Genomic DNA, 17,792 nt, shown 5'->3' on the forward strand with positions numbered 1-17,792 from the left:
TATTATTATTTCTCCTTTTTTTTGGCATTAGCGAAAATATATAAATGGCATTGCGGCTATGAATAATGCGACATGATTATCGTTCTTTCTGTTTCAGATCGGATCAGAAGTGTGCTTTTATTTAGTGTAATTGACGTTGTCGTGTTTAGCTTTTCGGTGATTAAAATGCTTAACAAAGAAGCCAAACAGAAATTTTGCTTTATGCCTTAACTGTAGTTTCAATTAAGTTGTTGTTGTTAATTTGATATTTGATTAAACAAGGCGAATTTTAACATAGACAGTGGAATTTTTTTGGCGGCAGTATATTCCAAATCTCTTAATTAAACAAAAAAAAAACTCAATTACAAATTCGCAGAAAATAGATAAAAAAAAAAAATTGATAAAAAAATTATTTTCATATTTAATTTTTTTTAACGAAAATACCTACCACTTTTATTATATTTGCAAATCACTTATTCTATTGTAAGTTGAATTGAAAAATACACCCATTTCATATAGTAAAGAATTTTATTCAAAAAAGTTTGTTGTTCAGCTTAACTTTATACAAATTATAACTTACAAAATACAAAAATCAATCATCATCATGAAAGTACATTGTAATTAATTTATGCACTTAACTTAGTCAAATATCAATTAATACGTAATTGCTTAAATGGTTTTAAATAATAACATTAATTGCCAGTTGTATGGAAAATGGATGGACATCGTTAAGAGACAAGAAAAACAAAATTAATAATGATAGAATACTTTCAGTTGCAAGAAATGTTCGGTAAATTTTTTCCCTATTTTTGTTATTAATTTGTTTAAATGCTTTTCTCTGGCTGCCTAAAATGTTACAGTACTAATTTTGCATATTCAAAACGGCAATGTGTACAAAAATGCTTGCGTAAAAATAATTTAAGGTACGTCTAAATAAGATTACTTCAATTTTGCATAGTTTTTTATATTTTTTTGTTGCTTCTTGTCTTAAATTTACATTTAGCTTAAATGCGAGACATTTATGTAAATAATTGAGATTTTCAAATTTTTTTTTTCTCTTGCCTATGTTTATGTAAATTTTATTTATATATAGTTGTTTTGCAAATATTCTTTTAGCTTTTTTAAGGTTCTTTTACATTTTTATCTTGTTGTAAATTTGATTTAATGTGTGGGCTGAGGGAGGAGGGGTACATATTGAGGGGTGTGTCTTGTGTCAAGATTTCTGTGCGGAGAATTAAGTTTATTTTGTATGAGTTTATTTTTTTCGCTTTTGCTTTTATGCTTTTAGTTTCACATTTCATTAGATTTTAGTACACACATTCAAGAAGTTTTTGAAAAACCACTTAAGACATTTTATTCTTATTTTTTTCTGCATTCTTAATATCATTGTAAAGTTTATGTTTATGCTGCACTGGGTTTTTTGTTTTGCTGCTTCTTAATTTTTGTGCATATATTTTTATTTTTTATTTGTGTCAGCCTCCCAGGGTTTTTTTTTTTGTTGGGCTAGATTATTTTTTGCTTTCGCCTCCCTTTTGCACATAGACGATTTCGGCGTATTCCGTTGAACTTTTAGCCCCAACTCCAGTTCCTTCAGGAGTTGTTGCTGCTGTTGTTGTTTTTGCTGTGGGTGCTGGTGTTGCTGTTGTTGTTGCCTCATTTGCTGGTTTTAGTACAAGTTCAGCATAGACGAGTTGTTTGTCTTGCTAAATTTTGTTTTGAAATAGATAATAAATGTTTTCATAAGTATTGGTTTCATTTAATGAAATATTTAAGAGTTTTTAGTTTTAAGGCTTTTCATAGGGGAAATTTGAAATACCTTTTTTTTTGCTTTTTGCTTTGCTTTACTTAAATGTCCACACTGGTGAGGTGCTCTGCCAAACTATAGCCTTTATTTGCGTATATATACAAAAGTTATACAACAACGGATTTTATTTTGCATGCGGTTGGTTTTTTTTAACGGAAAGAGCAGAAAATGGCAAAGAAAATGATGTAGAAAAATTTGTGATAATAGCAAAAAGGAAATTATAAAAAAAGGAATTTGTTTGTTTGCTTAAAGCTTGCGTCTAAGTATGAAGTAACTATGCTAAGCTTAAAGGTAAATACAGCTTGCACTCAAACACACGCACACACAAAGGTAATAATCACGGAAATCAACTAATGAATTCTTTACCATCCCAAATTTTTGTCGATTTGATTGTGTCAATATCAAATATGATTAAGAATTTTAACTAAGATCTAGAGCTGTAATCGTAGTATTAAACAAAGTTTTCACAACAATAATTAAAAATAAAATATATCATTGCATACTTAAAACATGTAAATTGGTTTTATATTGATTAAATCGTAATTTAAAATGTAAAAATTAAAATAAACAAAATTTGCGTAAAAGTATGCAATCATATTAAGGATTTAAAATAACATATTTATCATATTTCAAAATGAATATATAATTTTAAAATGAAATATAAATATTACAAATTCCCATTTTTATATTCAAAAAAGTAATAATTTTTCTACAGATTCTTCGGAATTTGATTTTAAGAACATATCGTTCATCTGAACATTTTTGATGATATTTTTTCTGTGTGCTCAGGAAAAGTCAGAGAAGATGGAAAGAGAAAAGGACGGTGTGCGGGACATTTTTTAATACCTTTGGTTCATTGTCATTGCCATCGATGGCATTGTTGCCTGCCGGATTCTCCTGTTCACATGCCTCCACAATATTCATCGACTCCTGGTTATCCTTGTTCTTCCTCGAATCCTTTTCGTTGAAACGCTTTAAAATTGCCGCGGCAAAAGCCGGCAATCTCTTGGCCTTCTTCTGCTGCTGCTGCTGTTGTTGTTGTTGCTGTGGGTTCTCCTGTTCGTTAACGGTTTCCTCCTCCTCGGCCGACACGCCCACTCCGCCCATCGTCGTTGTGGCCGTGGCCGTTGAGGTGGCTTTTATATCGGCGCTTTCGGTGTCGCTGCTGCTTGTCGGTTGTGAAATTGTTGGGAGGTTTTTGGATGGGTTCATGATTTTGATTTTTGTATGAAAGTTTTTGGCTGTTTGCTTTATATATTTTTTTTGCTTATTTTTTGCTACTCATTACTGTGTCAAAATAATTGCTGGTGTGCGAATTTTCTTTCCGGAAAAATAAGTTAACAAAAGATGGCCATCAAAGTGTTCGGGGTTAGTCGTGTGGTTAGAAGTCATTTCTTGGCAGCTCTCTGCTCTATTTTAAGTTTCCTATCTGGCAGTTGTTAGTGGGCTTAAGAACTTGTGTTTTGGTAATTGCGTAATTGTTATTGTTGTTCGTGTGTGGCACCATTAAAACCCAAATTGTGTTAGGAAAAGCAAATATTCGAGGGGAAAAAGTTTTTAATCTCATTTAATTCGAAACTGTATTTTGAAAATAACCTAAAAACCATATATTCTGAATTAAGTTTAATTAGAGAACGTTTTGAAGCTATTTTAGCTTTGTGAAAATGTTTCTGAAAGTTTCCGGACCAAATTATTTTTATAGTCAATATTTTATATAGATAACTAAAGTTTTTGCTTGAAATTTTTCAAGTTTGAATAATACTCTTAAAATGTTATAGAAGTATTCCTTAAACGCTAACGTTTTGGAGCCCAACCTGAACTCATAAGAAACATATATTTTGATATATTTATTGTTTATAATACACTGTAACAATGGCTTTTACTAAAATTCCTATGCTTCACCTAATACCCGTAGCTAATGTCTTTTGTGGACCTTTAACCCAATTCTGCCCACACTTTAACCTTTGTTTAACATGGGCTGACCAAGTAAATTGCTTTCGCTTGGCTGAAATGAGTTCCATTTATATTCTATAAATATTTTTGGCTCATTTGAATGTCTGCCTGCTGTCTGGGCCAGCTCAACAAGTATCTGCTGGATAAATTGTCCTAACTGTGTGTGCCGTGTCTATGTGTTCGTGCTTGTATTTGTATAGGTTTTTGGCGTGGCGTGTTAGTCCCTCATATATATACATATATGAAATGTTTATGGCATGAAATGCTGCTTTCGTATTTTAATGATATTGCTTTTGTTATGGAAAATGCTAAATTGTACGGGGCGTTTCCTCTTTGATATGCTGCATTGTTAGGAATTTCCCTTACATAATGCAATCCCTTTCAAAAATCGCCCTTCACACACGCACACATATTCAGGCATTCGCAAAATTAATAAATCCAAAAAAAGGAAACATTTCTCAATTTTAACAATATTTATTGTTGTTAATTAAATATTAAACATACTTTTTGTAAAAAATAATAAAATACAAACAAATTGTATCAAAAGATCCTAACTACATTATATCGTTTTTGTTTTAAATTTCTAATTGTTACTTAAAAGTTTTATATAAGGTCCTGTCCACTCGAACAAAAAAATCAAAAAACAAAATTAATTTTATTTTTGCTCTTAAAGTACAGTGTGCGCGGCTTAAGTTGAACACGTTCTTGATGCGCATATATTTCACTTGATGATTTTTGTTCTACAGTGACTACAAAAAATATTGGTGTAAAACAATGATCTTTCGCTTCATGCTTGTCATGCAAACTTTTTCGATTATTCGAAAATAACTTAATTTCATGCCCGCTTCAATCTCTATGAAATGAATCAGTTTTTGTCGTCTTAGTTATAGGTTTAAATGTTTGGTTTGTTATTCATTGTTTTTCAGGGGAGAATAGGCTTTTGTGTGTTAAAGCAAAGCTTAAAGACTATTTTGGAGTCAGTTTTGCGACTGATTTATTTAAAGTTGTTGAAAAGCTAACTGGGTGATGAATGCAGTTGAGTTCGAAGCTATTTTAAATTAAGTTGGCTTTAATATTAAATTTTAAGTCTTAAGGAAGGAAAAATAGATTAATTATTGTGTATGTAACCTTTAGTTATTACAGCCGGTATAATCATATTGATTTATTTTATTTATTTATTTTAGTTTACCATATGGTAAACTAAAGTGATTTAAAAATAAATGGAATCATTAAAAGTTGTTTACAAATCCAAAGCAAACAATTTTGTATCAATTTAATACCCAAAATTTCTATGCTTATTGCACTTTAAAATTTAATTTCTGTTTCATAATAGAAGGCTACACTTTACATTACCACATTTAAGGATTTAGTTAACTGTGTTTTCTGACACTTAATTCATGAAATGTCATTGACTCTTATGGCTGCGTTCCCTACATTTTTCAGATTGCCGCAAAACTGCTCCGTCCCTAATTCTGCTGCGCGTTTCCTGTACCCAAAAAAGGAGAAATAAATAAATATGAATGCCACACGCGCACACAAACACACGTGCACTCGCTCAGATTTCCGTTTCCTGTGGAAGCTTTGGCGTCGTCGGTGTCGTCGTTGTCGTCGTTGTCGTCGTCGTCTGAGAATTTGTGGAATTTGTGGCATTTGCCGCTTTTGTTGCCTCTCCGATCTGGGGTCTCTGTGGCTTGGGTGGTGTTGCTGGCGCCTTGGACGTGCCCCTTCCCGAAAGTAACATCGCCTGCTTTTCGATCAGCTCGCGTTGATCCTTGGGCAGCCATCGCGAAAAACGCGATTCGGGAATGCCCAGTTGATTTCCCTTTTGCAGCAGATCAGCATTCTCATTGCCATCATCCTTGTCGCTGGTAGAGTGCCGGGAATAGCGACCTGCCGCCTGACTCATCAAAATACTTTTCAGGGGCCGTGTGGTGGGATTGTAGACACTGCTCTCACGATCCGTGGCATATTCAAAGCTATCATCTTCATCGTGATGTCGTCTTTCAACCGACAGACGATCGTGTCCATTTCCATTGGCCTCACGCAATTTGTTGGCGCCCAACAGGGTAATACCATTTGGGGTCTCCAAAAGTGCCACATTTTGACCATGTTGTTGTTGGGTTTCCAACTCCAGTTGCTTATCACTCTGGCTGTTTATGGATTTTGTTTGTATTGTATAATATTTTTAGATTTTTTTGTGATTTTAGGAAGTTTGATACAGTTTTCAGGAATGTTTTTGATATACACATTATTGTAAAAAGTTAGCAAACAATTTTTTTTTAGTTTAAAAATTTTTTGAAAATATTTCAATAAAATTGTGTTTTTACATTTTAGGTTTGAATTTAATATTCAACATTTCAGTTTTTTTCAGTGGTTTAGAAATTTTGTGGGTAGTTCACACATTTTATTCAGTGGTTTTCGTTGTGTTGTTGGCGTTGTTTGTTGTCCATATGAAAGTAGTAGAAGAAGAAGACAAAACATGGCAAGAAGTTTGTTTTCGTTTCTTATTTTTTGTGGTTGAGGTTTGGTTTTTTTTTATTATATTATTTTTGTGATGCATTAGCAAAGTGGCTCTAACACTATAGAGTTATGTTTTTTTTTTGTTCTATGCATTTGTTTGCTTCTAGTTATTATATTTTTGTTGAATGACTTTGGACAGCGACATTTCTGACATTTTTAGTAAATGCGTGAGACAGAGCAAGAGAGCTTTATGATTTTCAGAGGGTAGGAGAGAGACAGAGCGAGACAGAGACTTCATATTTTTCTGGTGGGCGGGCGAGCGAGCAAAGTGGGCGTGGCAGAGCGACTAGCGAGCGTTTAAATGTGAAAGTTCAGGAGTGTATAATATGTGTATGGTGTGGGCGTGTGTGTGACAGCGTGACAACTATTTGAAACTGATTTTGCTTTTATGGGATTTAAATTTAGAGTTTCAGATTTCAAGAATTTTCAAATACAAGACGAAACACGAGACTTTAGCAATGTGTGTGTATTGTGTGTTTATGTTTATGCGTGTGCTTAAATTAATTTTTTTACTATAAATGGACTATGAACTAACCTAGGATGAGAATGAGCTGCTTCTAAATCTAGAGATGATTGCTTTTTTGACATACGGTTAATGTAAGTACGAAAATTAAAGCCACTCAAGAGACACATGCAAGTAGACAAACAAACACACATCCGAACTACGCACTATTAAAGTAATGGATAACAGATTAATGGCTTTGAAAATTAAACAAATTTAAGCAAACCAGATACCGTCGACGGGTTAGTTGTGGATCCATGGCTAGAAATTATGTATTTATGGACTGGCCCCTTTTTTTTGCACTTTTCTGAACTTATTTTGACATTTTTAAGGCTGAAGTTAGGGTTCACTGTACTTACGTTTCGTTTGTGGGCGTCTTGATTGATTTGCCTGTGTAGAGAAAATTAAAAAAAGTTTATTTAATAATATTTACAAATTTTGCAGAATCATTTGCATACTCAATAAAAAGGAATGTCATGATTAATGGATATTCGAATATGTACCCCCCCTAACAACATCATCATCAACTTCATTTCAGCCACATCAAACACAGTTGAAACTTTACAAATTTATATTTTTCACATTTTGTTTATTTTTTTCGTTTTACTAAAATTACAAAAGAACAGAAAAAAACACATGTGTGAAGCGAATAACTAATTAAAATAAATCATAGGCATGTTTAATTTTCTAATTTGTTATGCCTGCCAAGTTTAAATTGATTGATTAGCCAATCGACACAAAATAATAATTAGAATAATAATTAAATAAATACATGAATGAAAAACAGTATTGCTGGACAAAATATAATACAATAAATTGGACATTTTTGATTTATTATTTATAGTATATGTTTTATGGTTCATTTTAGATATATTCGAGTGGACGAGGTAAAATTTATAAATTGAGAGATTCGCGGTTTTCGAAAATTGGTCACTTAAAATTACTTGGCCTAAGGTAAGGTGTTGCTTTTGTTTCTTTTTTATAGTAAAATTATATAAGTTTATATTATTTTTTTGTTGTGCGCTTTTTGTGATTTTTTCATAAATATTATTTTTTATGAGAGAGCAAATATTTGAGAGCAAAGTGTGGTAAGGAGAAACCTATTTATTCGTTATTTTTGTTTCATTTTTCCCTTTTGCTTTAAGCAAATGGGGCACACAGCTAACTGGCCAAGAGCCACGCCCATTTACTGGGAATTATGGGGCGGTGGGCGGCCTAAACGGAAGTATTTGGCGGCTTGGGAGCCTCGAGGCCATTTAAACTGTGCTGGCTGCCATTTCCAGCGGCTATAACCGCTGCCGCTGTCGCCGCCGCACTTTTCTTCAGGTCCGCCTTCTTTTGCGCCTCCAATTTATCGGTTACGGGGGGCGTGGCCTCCTCCGACTGCTGGGTGGTATCGATATGCTCATCGCCATTATCGCGACCATCCAGCTCCTCGTCGTCGTTGAATTCCGGATGGATCTGGGCCTCGGAATCGGGACCAATGTCCGTGTTTAGAGTGGCGCCTGTAAAAACGACAACAACAAGAACTAGCATTTAGCTTTGTGTGCAGAGAGAAAGAGAGGGAAGGGTAGATAAAGGAAGAGACAGGCAGAGAAGATTTCGATCTTGAAGATACCAAAATTCCATATTAAAGTTGAGGTTAGTCCATTTACCAAAAAGCTTATAAAGCAGAAAGAACAGAGAGCATATTAAGCATCGAAAGCAAAAAACACGTTTTTAAAAATATTTTGGAATTTTTCTTGGCTAAATTTTAGTGACCAATTTTCGTTTTTAATGTTAGCTCTTCTTGTTGTTGTCATTTGTAGACACTTTTTCTCAGAGAGTTGTACAATTTTGTTGTTAATCTTAGGAAACTAATTACATTAAATTATTTATTTTAGTTGGGTTGGATTTGTTTTATAGTTATACTTTAATACTTAGGTACACAAATGTTTTCCCGATTTTTTTAAGATTTATTAATCAGCGTTTCATTGCAATAAAAAATGTTTTTTTTTCTTTTGCACATTACATATGTAATAAATACTTTAAAAGTTTTTTCTTTTGTTATTAGATAAATGATATCAAAGAATCATTCATTGTGCCTCCAGTTTTTTTTTTTCATTTTTAAACTAAACACTTCAATTTTCGTATATTTCTAAAAAGTCCTAGTTGTTTTTTCATTTCATTTTCTCTTTCATATGTTCCATATTTCAATTTTTGGCCCTGCCTAATACATTTGCAAGAATATTTTTCCACAGAAACTCCGACGGCAAAGTCAAGTGAATTTTTTTAATTAGTTGAGTTTTCTAGGGCTGCTGCGTTCATCCGGCCCTTTAGCAGCTCTTTCTGCTAGGTTAACGCTAATTAAAATTTAAAAGCCGCACAATGTGTCGAAAGTTAACAACGGCTGGTGGCAGAAGAGCCCAGCTCACAGGCCCCAAAAACCCGAGTACATATATGAATTGCAGGATGAGTTGTGGATGGGGAGAAATGGTGGTGGTGTTGATGGTGGGTGGAATTGAGTGGTTTGGGTGGAGAACCTAAAGCCAGAAATTATTGTTAGCATAGCTGATGATGAGACAATAGTGGCGATGGATGATCATGATGATGATGATGTTGTTGTTGTTGCTGTTCATGTGGCCGAGAAGCTAATGACAATGTTTCATCCACGAAATAAGCAATAATGTGTGTATGGAGATTTAAAAATAACATTTCCGACTTACCGCCAAAACACCATCGGCCAGTGGCTCGTGCAAACACAATCAGTAGAACGACCAGGACCAAAACGGCTACGGCCACCACAATGCCAACAATTGCGGCCACATCGAGGCTGCTGCTGGGCGGTTTGCTCGACGAACTGATTCGCACCTGGTAGTCCGTCAGTCCCAGTTCGTTGCTGGCCCTCAGATTGTAGATTTTCGTGGTGTCCTCCAGAGTCAGGCCGGCAATTGCCAAAGTCACGTTGTACTCGTCGTTGCCCAGATACTGCGGCTCATAGGCCGAGTAGCGTCCGTCGGTACGGCCCTGTCCCACAACCGCTCCATCGATGGTCCATTCGATCTTGGGCTGCGGACTGGCCCGGATGGTGATGTTCACAATGGCAGTGTGCTCCAGATACAGGCCGTATACGGCGGCATCAGGCTGGTGGACGGGGGCATCTGAGGGGAAAAAATGAATTATAATAGGGATAAATATAACAGAGATACTAGGGTCAGCTACAGACATCTTATCCAATCGACTTGCAACCGGAAGTCCAAATGAAATTTAATTAAAAGATATATTTATAGCCCCCAGAATCTCAATATAAAAAAAAACTCAAACAATATTTATTGACCTACATAAATAATCTTAAGCTGGTCCTATTAAACTTAATTGATATGACATATATATGACCAAGTTTCGTAAATAAATAAATAATAAATGTATCGTTTTGAAATCAATGTAATTTTCCATACGCAAGATTTAAGGCTTTTTTAATTACTTAAAACTTAAAAACTTAATTGGAAGAGATGTTTATAGTATGTTATCTTATGACCAAGCTACTTAAAAATCTTCAAATTAGAAGTTAATTATGCTTGAGCACTCACATCGGACGTTGATGATGTAGGCGGCCTCCTGAGGCGGGACACTTTCGCGATCGGTTTGGTGGTGCGAGCGGCAGACCAGCTTCCGGTTGCTGTCCTCGGGCGACAGGTGCCATTGAATTTCCTGCACGGAGGTCGACAGCTCCACGTTTTCGCTGGTGGAGGACATGACCTCCAGGGGAGTGGTGCGCTTGTTGGCCGGCATGTTGTCAATGTACCACGAGATGTTCGCCGGAGGGCGGCCATCACGAACGCTGCAGCGGGCCTTGAATTCGGTTCCCTCGTTAAAGTAGCCCTCGCGATTTGGCCGCGACAGCAGCTCGATGATGGGCTGCTGGGGACGCACTGCAAAATTAGGACAAATAAAAATTTATATAAAAAATTGTCTGACTAAAAAGGTTTGCTTCACAAAGCATAACTTTAAATTCACTATCAGAGTTCGTGATATAATAAAATTCGACTAATTTATTAAATCAAATAAACTTAAAATATAGATATCTGTTTATAAATTAATTTTTTTAATGTAGTTTTCCGGTTTAATTTATTACAAGTTTTTAATTCGGTAAAGAAAGAGATAACTTATTTCAGAGTTCCCAGCTTGATAAGAAAAAATATGATAGTTTTTAATTGAATACTCCGAAAATTGTAGACCAATTTTTTCTGTAGTATGCACTTCGGCTCAATTTTATTTATTTAAAAGTCTTTTTAATTTGTTTGGTTTAGGCAGAACGACTTTTTTTAATTTGATTATGGTTAAAAAAATATTTGGGACTTGTAAGGTATATGGACAATGTTTCCTTTAAACTTGTGGGTATGTATTAATATATATTCTATATTTTTGTTTTAGCTACTTACATGCCACCACCAGGTCGATGGTGCCCGACAGCTCCTCTCCCTCGACGCCCAGACTGCACTTGACCTGGCCATTGTTGGTGGCCTTCACCCGCTCGATGCTGACGCCGCACTGTCCGGCCGTGAGACCCGCTCCGAAGTACGTGAATCCGGGGGTCTTGCTCCACTCCGGCGACAAGTTGAGGACCTTCTGCTCGCCGGGGATCTCGATGCGGCAGTAGTTGATGGACCTGCCGTAGCGGCACAGCAGCTCGGTGCGGTCGCCTTCGTTGAGGAGCGCTGTGTTGGGCTCCACATTCAACTGGGCCCAGGTGAGCGCATCTGAAAGATAAATGCAAACAAAAGAGGCGATTATGTTGGGGCTGTTGTGCAATTCACTTAAGTATCTAGTATCTAGTATCTAGTATCCAGTATCTGGTATCGCATAGCCCGGGTCTTTGTGTTTCGCCAGAAAAACAGCAAAAAAAAAAACAAATAAATAAAACGGCACGTTCCATGCAACACTCGACACGCTGTCCTAATGTCTCGGCAATCAGGCAAATGACTGTCGCATTTAGCAGACAGACACCTGCACGTTTGCATCTTTAAGATACGCATCGCATACCCGGAGATCTCAGCTTGTTTTTTCATTTGCCAGTGCAAACAATGCGGCTGCATTTTCTCATTAAGTTTCAATTAAGTTATTCGCTTGTTTTTTTTTCTTCTCGCTTTTGTGTGGAAATGTTTTCCCACTCCCATTGCCGCAGTTGAAAAAGTTTTGCGAAAAGTTCTCCCAATTGCAGTTGCTTGCCATTCTTTTTTAGCATCTACTATTTGCCAATTAAGACATTTGAGTAATTTTCTAAGTTGGGCATTAAACGTTTGAGCACAAGTGGAGCTTTCTCCTTATTTGCTTGTTTGTTTGCCTGACTTTGCCTATGTCCGTTGGGCGGGGCAAATAGTTGGAGGAGGCTAATTTCTAATGAAATTTTGACTCGGGTTTTGACAAACTAATTCGATTTAATTTTAGTTAATTTGTGTGCTTGGGTTTTGTATAAGGGATTAAATTAGGTTTAAATTCCTTTTAAATTGAGATTAAAGTCTTATGTTCAACAGTTGATTACATTCTTTTATCCTCATTTTCATTCTCTTCTTAATGTACACATGAGCACGTATTTTTGTAGAATATATGTACACATTAAAGTGAGAGGTTCTCTTATTTCACATCAATCATGAAAGTTTCCAGGACTTGATAGCTGTGTTGGTAGCCGACTACTTCAATCGTATTTATTTCTTCGTCTAATGCCGGCTAACGTTTTCCGAAATTGCCGTCTAATTTCTGTAAATGAAAGCCGCAAAATTGCAAATTGCACCATTAACATGAGAGGCGGGGCAAGATAAACAACTGCAATCTCAAAACTCATTGGGATAAGAGGTACAAAAACGGGGGGCAGCTGTAAAAGAACCTCGAAATGCAGCTGGCCAAAAGTGAATTGATTTCTCCGCTCGATGCCGCTGCGCTTTTTTGCTTTTGGATGACTGACTGGCTGAGTGAAGTTTTGTTTGGTCAGCCGGAAACGTGCGGAAAAAAAGAAAACAACAGCATTTGCATTCGACTTTAAAAATCGGGTCAGCCAGCTGGCCGTGTAACGCGAAACTTTTCGACCGCCCCATGAGATGTCGCTTAACTTTTGACAATTGAGTTGTGAGTGATTTTTTTTTTTTTTTGCAGACTCCTTTTATTTGCTGCCAGTGATATTTTTATGTAACGCCCACTCTTTTTGTTTCATTTCTGTATTCACACTAGAATTTGTAGACCCTATAAAACCACTTAGATGCCGGCAAAGGGTCGCTTGAAATCCCGTCGAGAAGTTTTTCTGCAGCTTGGATTCCAGAGTCCAGAGTGCGGAGTCCAGAGTCAGCAAAAATCGTTTCACACTTTCCCCCACAAATAAAAACGGGGATTGCAACAAACTGTGGCTCGGGTTCCGAAATAGTGCACAACCAAAAAAAAAAAGGGAAAACGAGGAAGTTGAAGTTGGACAATGTCACATTCACAGCTATGAAAACAAGCGCCGGCATTCGAGACGTTGCATTGAAAAGAGATGAGCGCGTGCTATGAAATTTGGTTGTTGCAATGTAAATAAGTCGAAAATTTGGTACCATTTTTATTAGGGGTGAGACCAAAAAGTAAAATTGTCATGGGTAAACTAATTCTGTGATGAGAAAAGCAACTTTTTTATAGATTAGAATTGAAATCATGAATTAACTTAGTTTCAATTATGTACAACGTTTAAAAATTGATTTTATTGCGTGAGTCACGAGTGACTTGCTCACGCATTCACCTCTGATGTCGACATACGCTCTATATCCATGTGTTTATTCACAGCACAAATCTATTTTTTATCCATTCCCCCCGTGCTGGAGATATTTATTTATTTAGCTTTTTTTCGCCAGCGAAATTTTCGGTGGACCATTGCCGTCCTCAGGGTTGGATTTACAGATCCCGACTGGACTCTCCTCCGCCGTTGTTCCCCATGTTTTATTTGATGCCATGTCTGCAGTTTTCGGAGGAACGTTTGTCCAGTTCAGTGGTCTTGCCTCAGCGGAAACGTTGCCCGCACTTTAAGAGCTCTTTTTTGCTTCTAGTGTGTGTGAAGCCATAGAAATCATTTCACTTCACTTTTCCCCTCTATAAATTGTACAAATAGATTTAATTTAATGCCCTCACTCTTCCCAATAAAAATCAACTATGGTCTGGGAGTCCATATCGATGCAACGTCTCAGGCAGCCTGTTGTGGCTATTGTTTTCCATTTTTTGGCCACGTTAGCGTCTTTTGGTTGGAACGTGATTTTTACTTGAATTTTGTGTTCGGGTACTTTGATTTTTCAACAAAACTTTCGGTTGGGTTTTGTGTTAAGTTGCACAGGGCACAGTGGAATATTGAATGAAGTGTTTGATAAAAGCAAGGAAATATTTAAACATACTAATTTTATTTATTATATTTTTTTTAGTCGTTTAACTGATTTGTTACTTTTGGCAAAATAGGCAACGTTAGAAATGTTTGATGAAAGCAAGGACAATATTTACAAATATACAAGACTTTTTTTAGTTCAGTTTTAAAATTGTTATTGTTATTTCTTAATATTATTGTAGGTTTAATTATTGTATGTTTTGTATCCCATTTTATACCGAATTCTTTGGTACTTAATATTTATTACTTTGGACTTCAATGTCTAACTTTTATTTAATTAAAGGACTTTCTCATTTGATCCCACTGTCCCAATCAGCATCTTGTTGATTTTAAAAGAGAAAGAAATAAAAGCAAGACCAGCACATATGTCTGGGCTGCTGTCTACCACAAATTGGTATGCAATTTCAGCACTGTAAAAGGAAAATCCAATGCTGCAGGCACGAGTACATGTACATTTATTGTATGCAATCTGTGAGCTTATCATCCCAACCATTATATATCGCTTGGCTGGTAATTTTCAATTTATCAGCATCGATTTATCAGCTTTTGTAATGCCAGCTACCTGCATTCAATTGCGGGGCAACCAAAAAAGATAATTATTACTGATTTCTGGCTGGCTTTACATCGCAAGACTGACAGCTAGTCTTGAACTCAAAGTCAATGGGAGTTGAACAAGAAAGTTCAGCGCCAAACTTGTTATTGTTAACTTCTGGCTTTTCATTTCGGCCAAACATTATCGCGTGTTTGTGCAATTTCTTTTTACCTTTACGGGTCGGTATTTATCCAGCATTTCGTGGCTATTAATAATGATTGGTTGTTACATCAAATTGCCGTGTCGCTGCCTTTTACTTTTTTCTTGACCAATTTTCTATTTATTATTGGGATTATTTATGGCCTTTATCAATCATTTTTTATGTACAAATTTATTAAGCTTTTTTCGGCAGTTGCTTTTTCGCCTTGATTAATGAAAAAGTGCAAAAGTGCTAGGCAATAACCGAAAATATTGTTGTTAAAGTTAAACGGAAAGTCAATGCGGTTTTTTTTTTGGAGAAAAAGTGAACGTGACACGTTTGCCACACGTGGCACACAGGTGCATTGCAGGCGAAAGTTTCCTAGGGCCTTTCCTCAATTTTCCATTAATCGCAGGCGCGAGCTTTTCCTTTTCAGAGAGATTTAGATATCCACTTGCTGCCGCAGGTGAAAGTTGCCCAAAATACAGTAGAGGAAGGTCAAGGAAAATATCCATTTATGATGCGGCTGCAGCTCCACTCCCTGGGATATCATCTTGTTCATCCAGCTGGTATAAAAAGGCACGTAACTGAAGAAAACCGGATTCGGACTTGAACAATTAACGAAGCCCAAAGCGATCCCATAGAGCTGACCATCACAAAATAGTGGGCCTCCGAAATCTGTGGTACAAACATGGCTTTGCAGGGGCTTTACACATATAAGATCTTCGTTTTCGGCTTGAGCCTCTCTCAGATCTTTATTGACATCCAGACACTCGGAAAATGGTCGCAGTTCAACATCCACGAACAACATGCTGTAAAATGATCCAAATCTTTGCCTCTAAGGGTTTTTATTTAGAATGTTTTTTGCCTTAAAAAATATCCCAACTACCCACTCTGATGCCAAAGTTTCCACCAACGGTCTTGCAATCTCTTCCCACTTCCAGTTGGGAATTACCTATAATCACTTGGGCCAAGTGAAGGCCATCAAATTTAATAGTTCTCCCTAGTTTAATTACACCCATATCATCGCGTTTGTTTCTATGATAATACGGATAGATAACCATATTCTGGATTTCGACAAGAAATTCCTCACGCTCAGAAGTTTTGAAAAGAGCCGCACAAAGGGCAACCACAATTCGTTTTGTGTTCATCATCATACCCTTTTTACTAAGTATAAAATACGAAATTAGATATTCAAATATTTATATATAGATGTACCCACTCTGTGATGCAATGCGCTGAAGTAAGAACATGGCGCTTACTTATCAACACTCCAGTACAAAAATGATTATCTCCAGGAGTATGAATAAATGTACGAGTGCGCAAGGATACTAGGTGGGAACTTAGGTGGCTATATGTAGGTTCCGGATATTGGTCACTAGTAGTTATGTTTCCAAGTGCAAACATCGGAAATTGCAGCAACAAAAGTATGTGAGAAAGCCACATTTGTAGAGATGTATTTAAGCAATAATACAAGTGATAAGCAACGCAGGGATTCCTAGTCTTTTATGCGGTATTTAATATGTTAAATTAACAGAGGTAAATATTTTGGCTAATGAGTCAGGAGTCAAGTTATTAACTCAAATTTGAATAATTTAGACAGTGTTATTGCTTAGGAAATTGCATCTAAAATATATTTAGATTTCCTGCCGCTTTGCAATTCAATCAATAAGCTAGTTACACAAATTTCGAATTTAATTATTTACATTAGAGCTGCTAAATTTTCACTTTCAAGTCATCAGCACAGCACTTGCATTATTTATGCCCCAATTTGAGCTTCGCTTTACAATGCAAACATTCACCATTTGTTTTCACAATCATCATAGACGTTCGGGTATTTAAACAGCAGAGATTTATTTGAGTCGGACCACAGAGGACAACAAAATAAGACAACTTCCCCAGCAGACATTCATTCCCATCTGTCAGTTAATTAATGTGAACGAGACAATGAGGTTGGCCGCTCCTCTGCCATTTGCATCTTGCATTTGGCACTCCACTTTTCGATGAGCTTATGAGCGTCTTATTGTAATTACCCGACAACGCAGTCAAGTGGCGTCCACGTCGACTGAGGGCGGAGGACGAGTGGCAAGTGGCAAGCAGGCCAAGCTGTTTGCATATCTGAGGGGTCCCTTAAATGCCAAATGCTTATTAAAGTCCAAGAAATATTATCATAATTAATGCCCCGACCAGAAGTGCAAAACGCACCGCAAAACTTTGTCCACTTCTCCAGTTGAAATTTATGCTAAGTTTTGGATTATTATACAATGGTATACAATATAGTATGTTCTGTATGTGCGATTGAGCCGAAAGAAAGAGAGAGCATGTAATAAATATTGCGGTCCATATTTCTCATAAATTCAACAATACAAGTACAAAATTGCAGCCAGCAATTTATATAATTCCCCCATCGTTGTGCAACATGTTACTGGGCAAATTAATATGCGGCCGTCTGCCTGTGCAACTCACTTTCTGGCCTTAACCCTTTAAGAAGCTTATACAAATTGTGACGATGACAGCGTCTGCCAAACTGGAGAAGACAGAAATAACATATTCCAGACCAGACGAAGGTTGCCTAATTTAATGCACAAAAATCCCACACGCAAGCAACAGACGTGGTAGAACAAGCTAAGGGAGGAGTCGAAAAATACCTGTTACCCTGCAAAAACAATTCTGAAAAATTTTATAAGTTTATAGATTTAAATTTTAAGATAATAGCAGTTTCCAAATATAGAGAATTACAGAACAACTATTTAAATTCTAAAAATCTGTTTAAGTATCTTAGAAGTAGTAATTTTTAAGACGATCCACTGAGTGTTAAACAAAATTCTTTAATATTTATTAGGAATTTTACAATTTAACAAATAATGGATTAAACATGGCCTAAAAGGAGAGATGATATAATGTAAAAAAATTACCTTAAAATGTGCACAA

At 36.2% G+C, this 17,792-nt stretch overlaps 2 protein-coding genes across 6 annotated transcripts in view; both read right to left on the bottom strand.

The window, feature by feature from the left end:
* Nucleotides 1–488: 488 nt before the first annotated feature.
* Nucleotides 489–17,792, bottom strand: part of LOC128263118 (fasciclin-3) — a 77,158-nt gene continuing 59,854 nt past the window's right edge. Inside the window, exons 2-7 of one of the 5 annotated variants that reach the window (XM_052997837.1) lie at nt 11,180–11,497; nt 10,328–10,669; nt 9,464–9,898; nt 7,118–7,148; nt 2,630–2,948; nt 489–1,682 (exon numbers count right to left, since the gene is read on the bottom strand). In XM_052997837.1, the coding sequence (XP_052853797.1) occupies nt 1,488–1,682; nt 2,630–2,948; nt 7,118–7,148; nt 9,464–9,898; nt 10,328–10,669; nt 11,180–11,497 (1,640 nt within the window). In that variant the 3' untranslated portion in view covers nt 489–1,487. Of the gene's footprint in view, nt 1,866–2,629; nt 2,949–4,190; nt 5,887–7,117; nt 7,149–7,326; nt 8,264–9,463; nt 9,899–10,327; nt 10,670–11,179; nt 11,498–17,792 lie in introns of those variants that run through there. The other 4 variants (XM_052997838.1, XM_052997840.1, XM_052997836.1 and 1 more) reach the window with 4 other exon arrangements.
* On the bottom strand, nt 14,376–17,138 carry LOC128263119 (kallikrein-1). Its single transcript, XM_052997841.1, has 3 exons — nt 16,084–17,138; nt 15,755–16,028; nt 14,376–15,699 (listed from the first exon to the last, which is right to left on the bottom strand). The coding sequence occupies exons 1-3, from the start codon at nt 16,305–16,307 to the stop codon at nt 15,304–15,306; spliced, it is 894 nt and encodes a 297-aa protein (XP_052853801.1). The 5' UTR covers nt 16,308–17,138; the 3' UTR covers nt 14,376–15,303.

Source organism: Drosophila gunungcola, unplaced genomic scaffold (genome assembly GCF_025200985.1).
Source record: "Drosophila gunungcola strain Sukarami unplaced genomic scaffold, Dgunungcola_SK_2 000001F, whole genome shotgun sequence".
NCBI classification, from domain to species: domain Eukaryota; kingdom Metazoa; phylum Arthropoda; class Insecta; order Diptera; family Drosophilidae; genus Drosophila; species Drosophila gunungcola.

What these genes read in the sequence shown, in the direction of transcription:
- LOC128263119 (XM_052997841.1), bottom strand. Translation starts at nt 16,307, where the DNA reads ATGTGGCTTTCTCACATACTTTTGTTGCTGCAATTTCCGATGTTTGCA. An exon ending in TCAGCGCATTGCATCACAGA is followed by an intron (nt 16,029 to 16,083) that starts GTGGGTACATCT and finishes TTTTATACTTAG; the next exon opens with TAAAAAGGGTATGATGATGA. An exon ending in GTGGAAACTTTGGCATCAGA is followed by an intron (nt 15,700 to 15,754) that starts GTGGGTAGTTGG and finishes AAAAACCCTTAG; the next exon opens with AGGCAAAGATTTGGATCATT.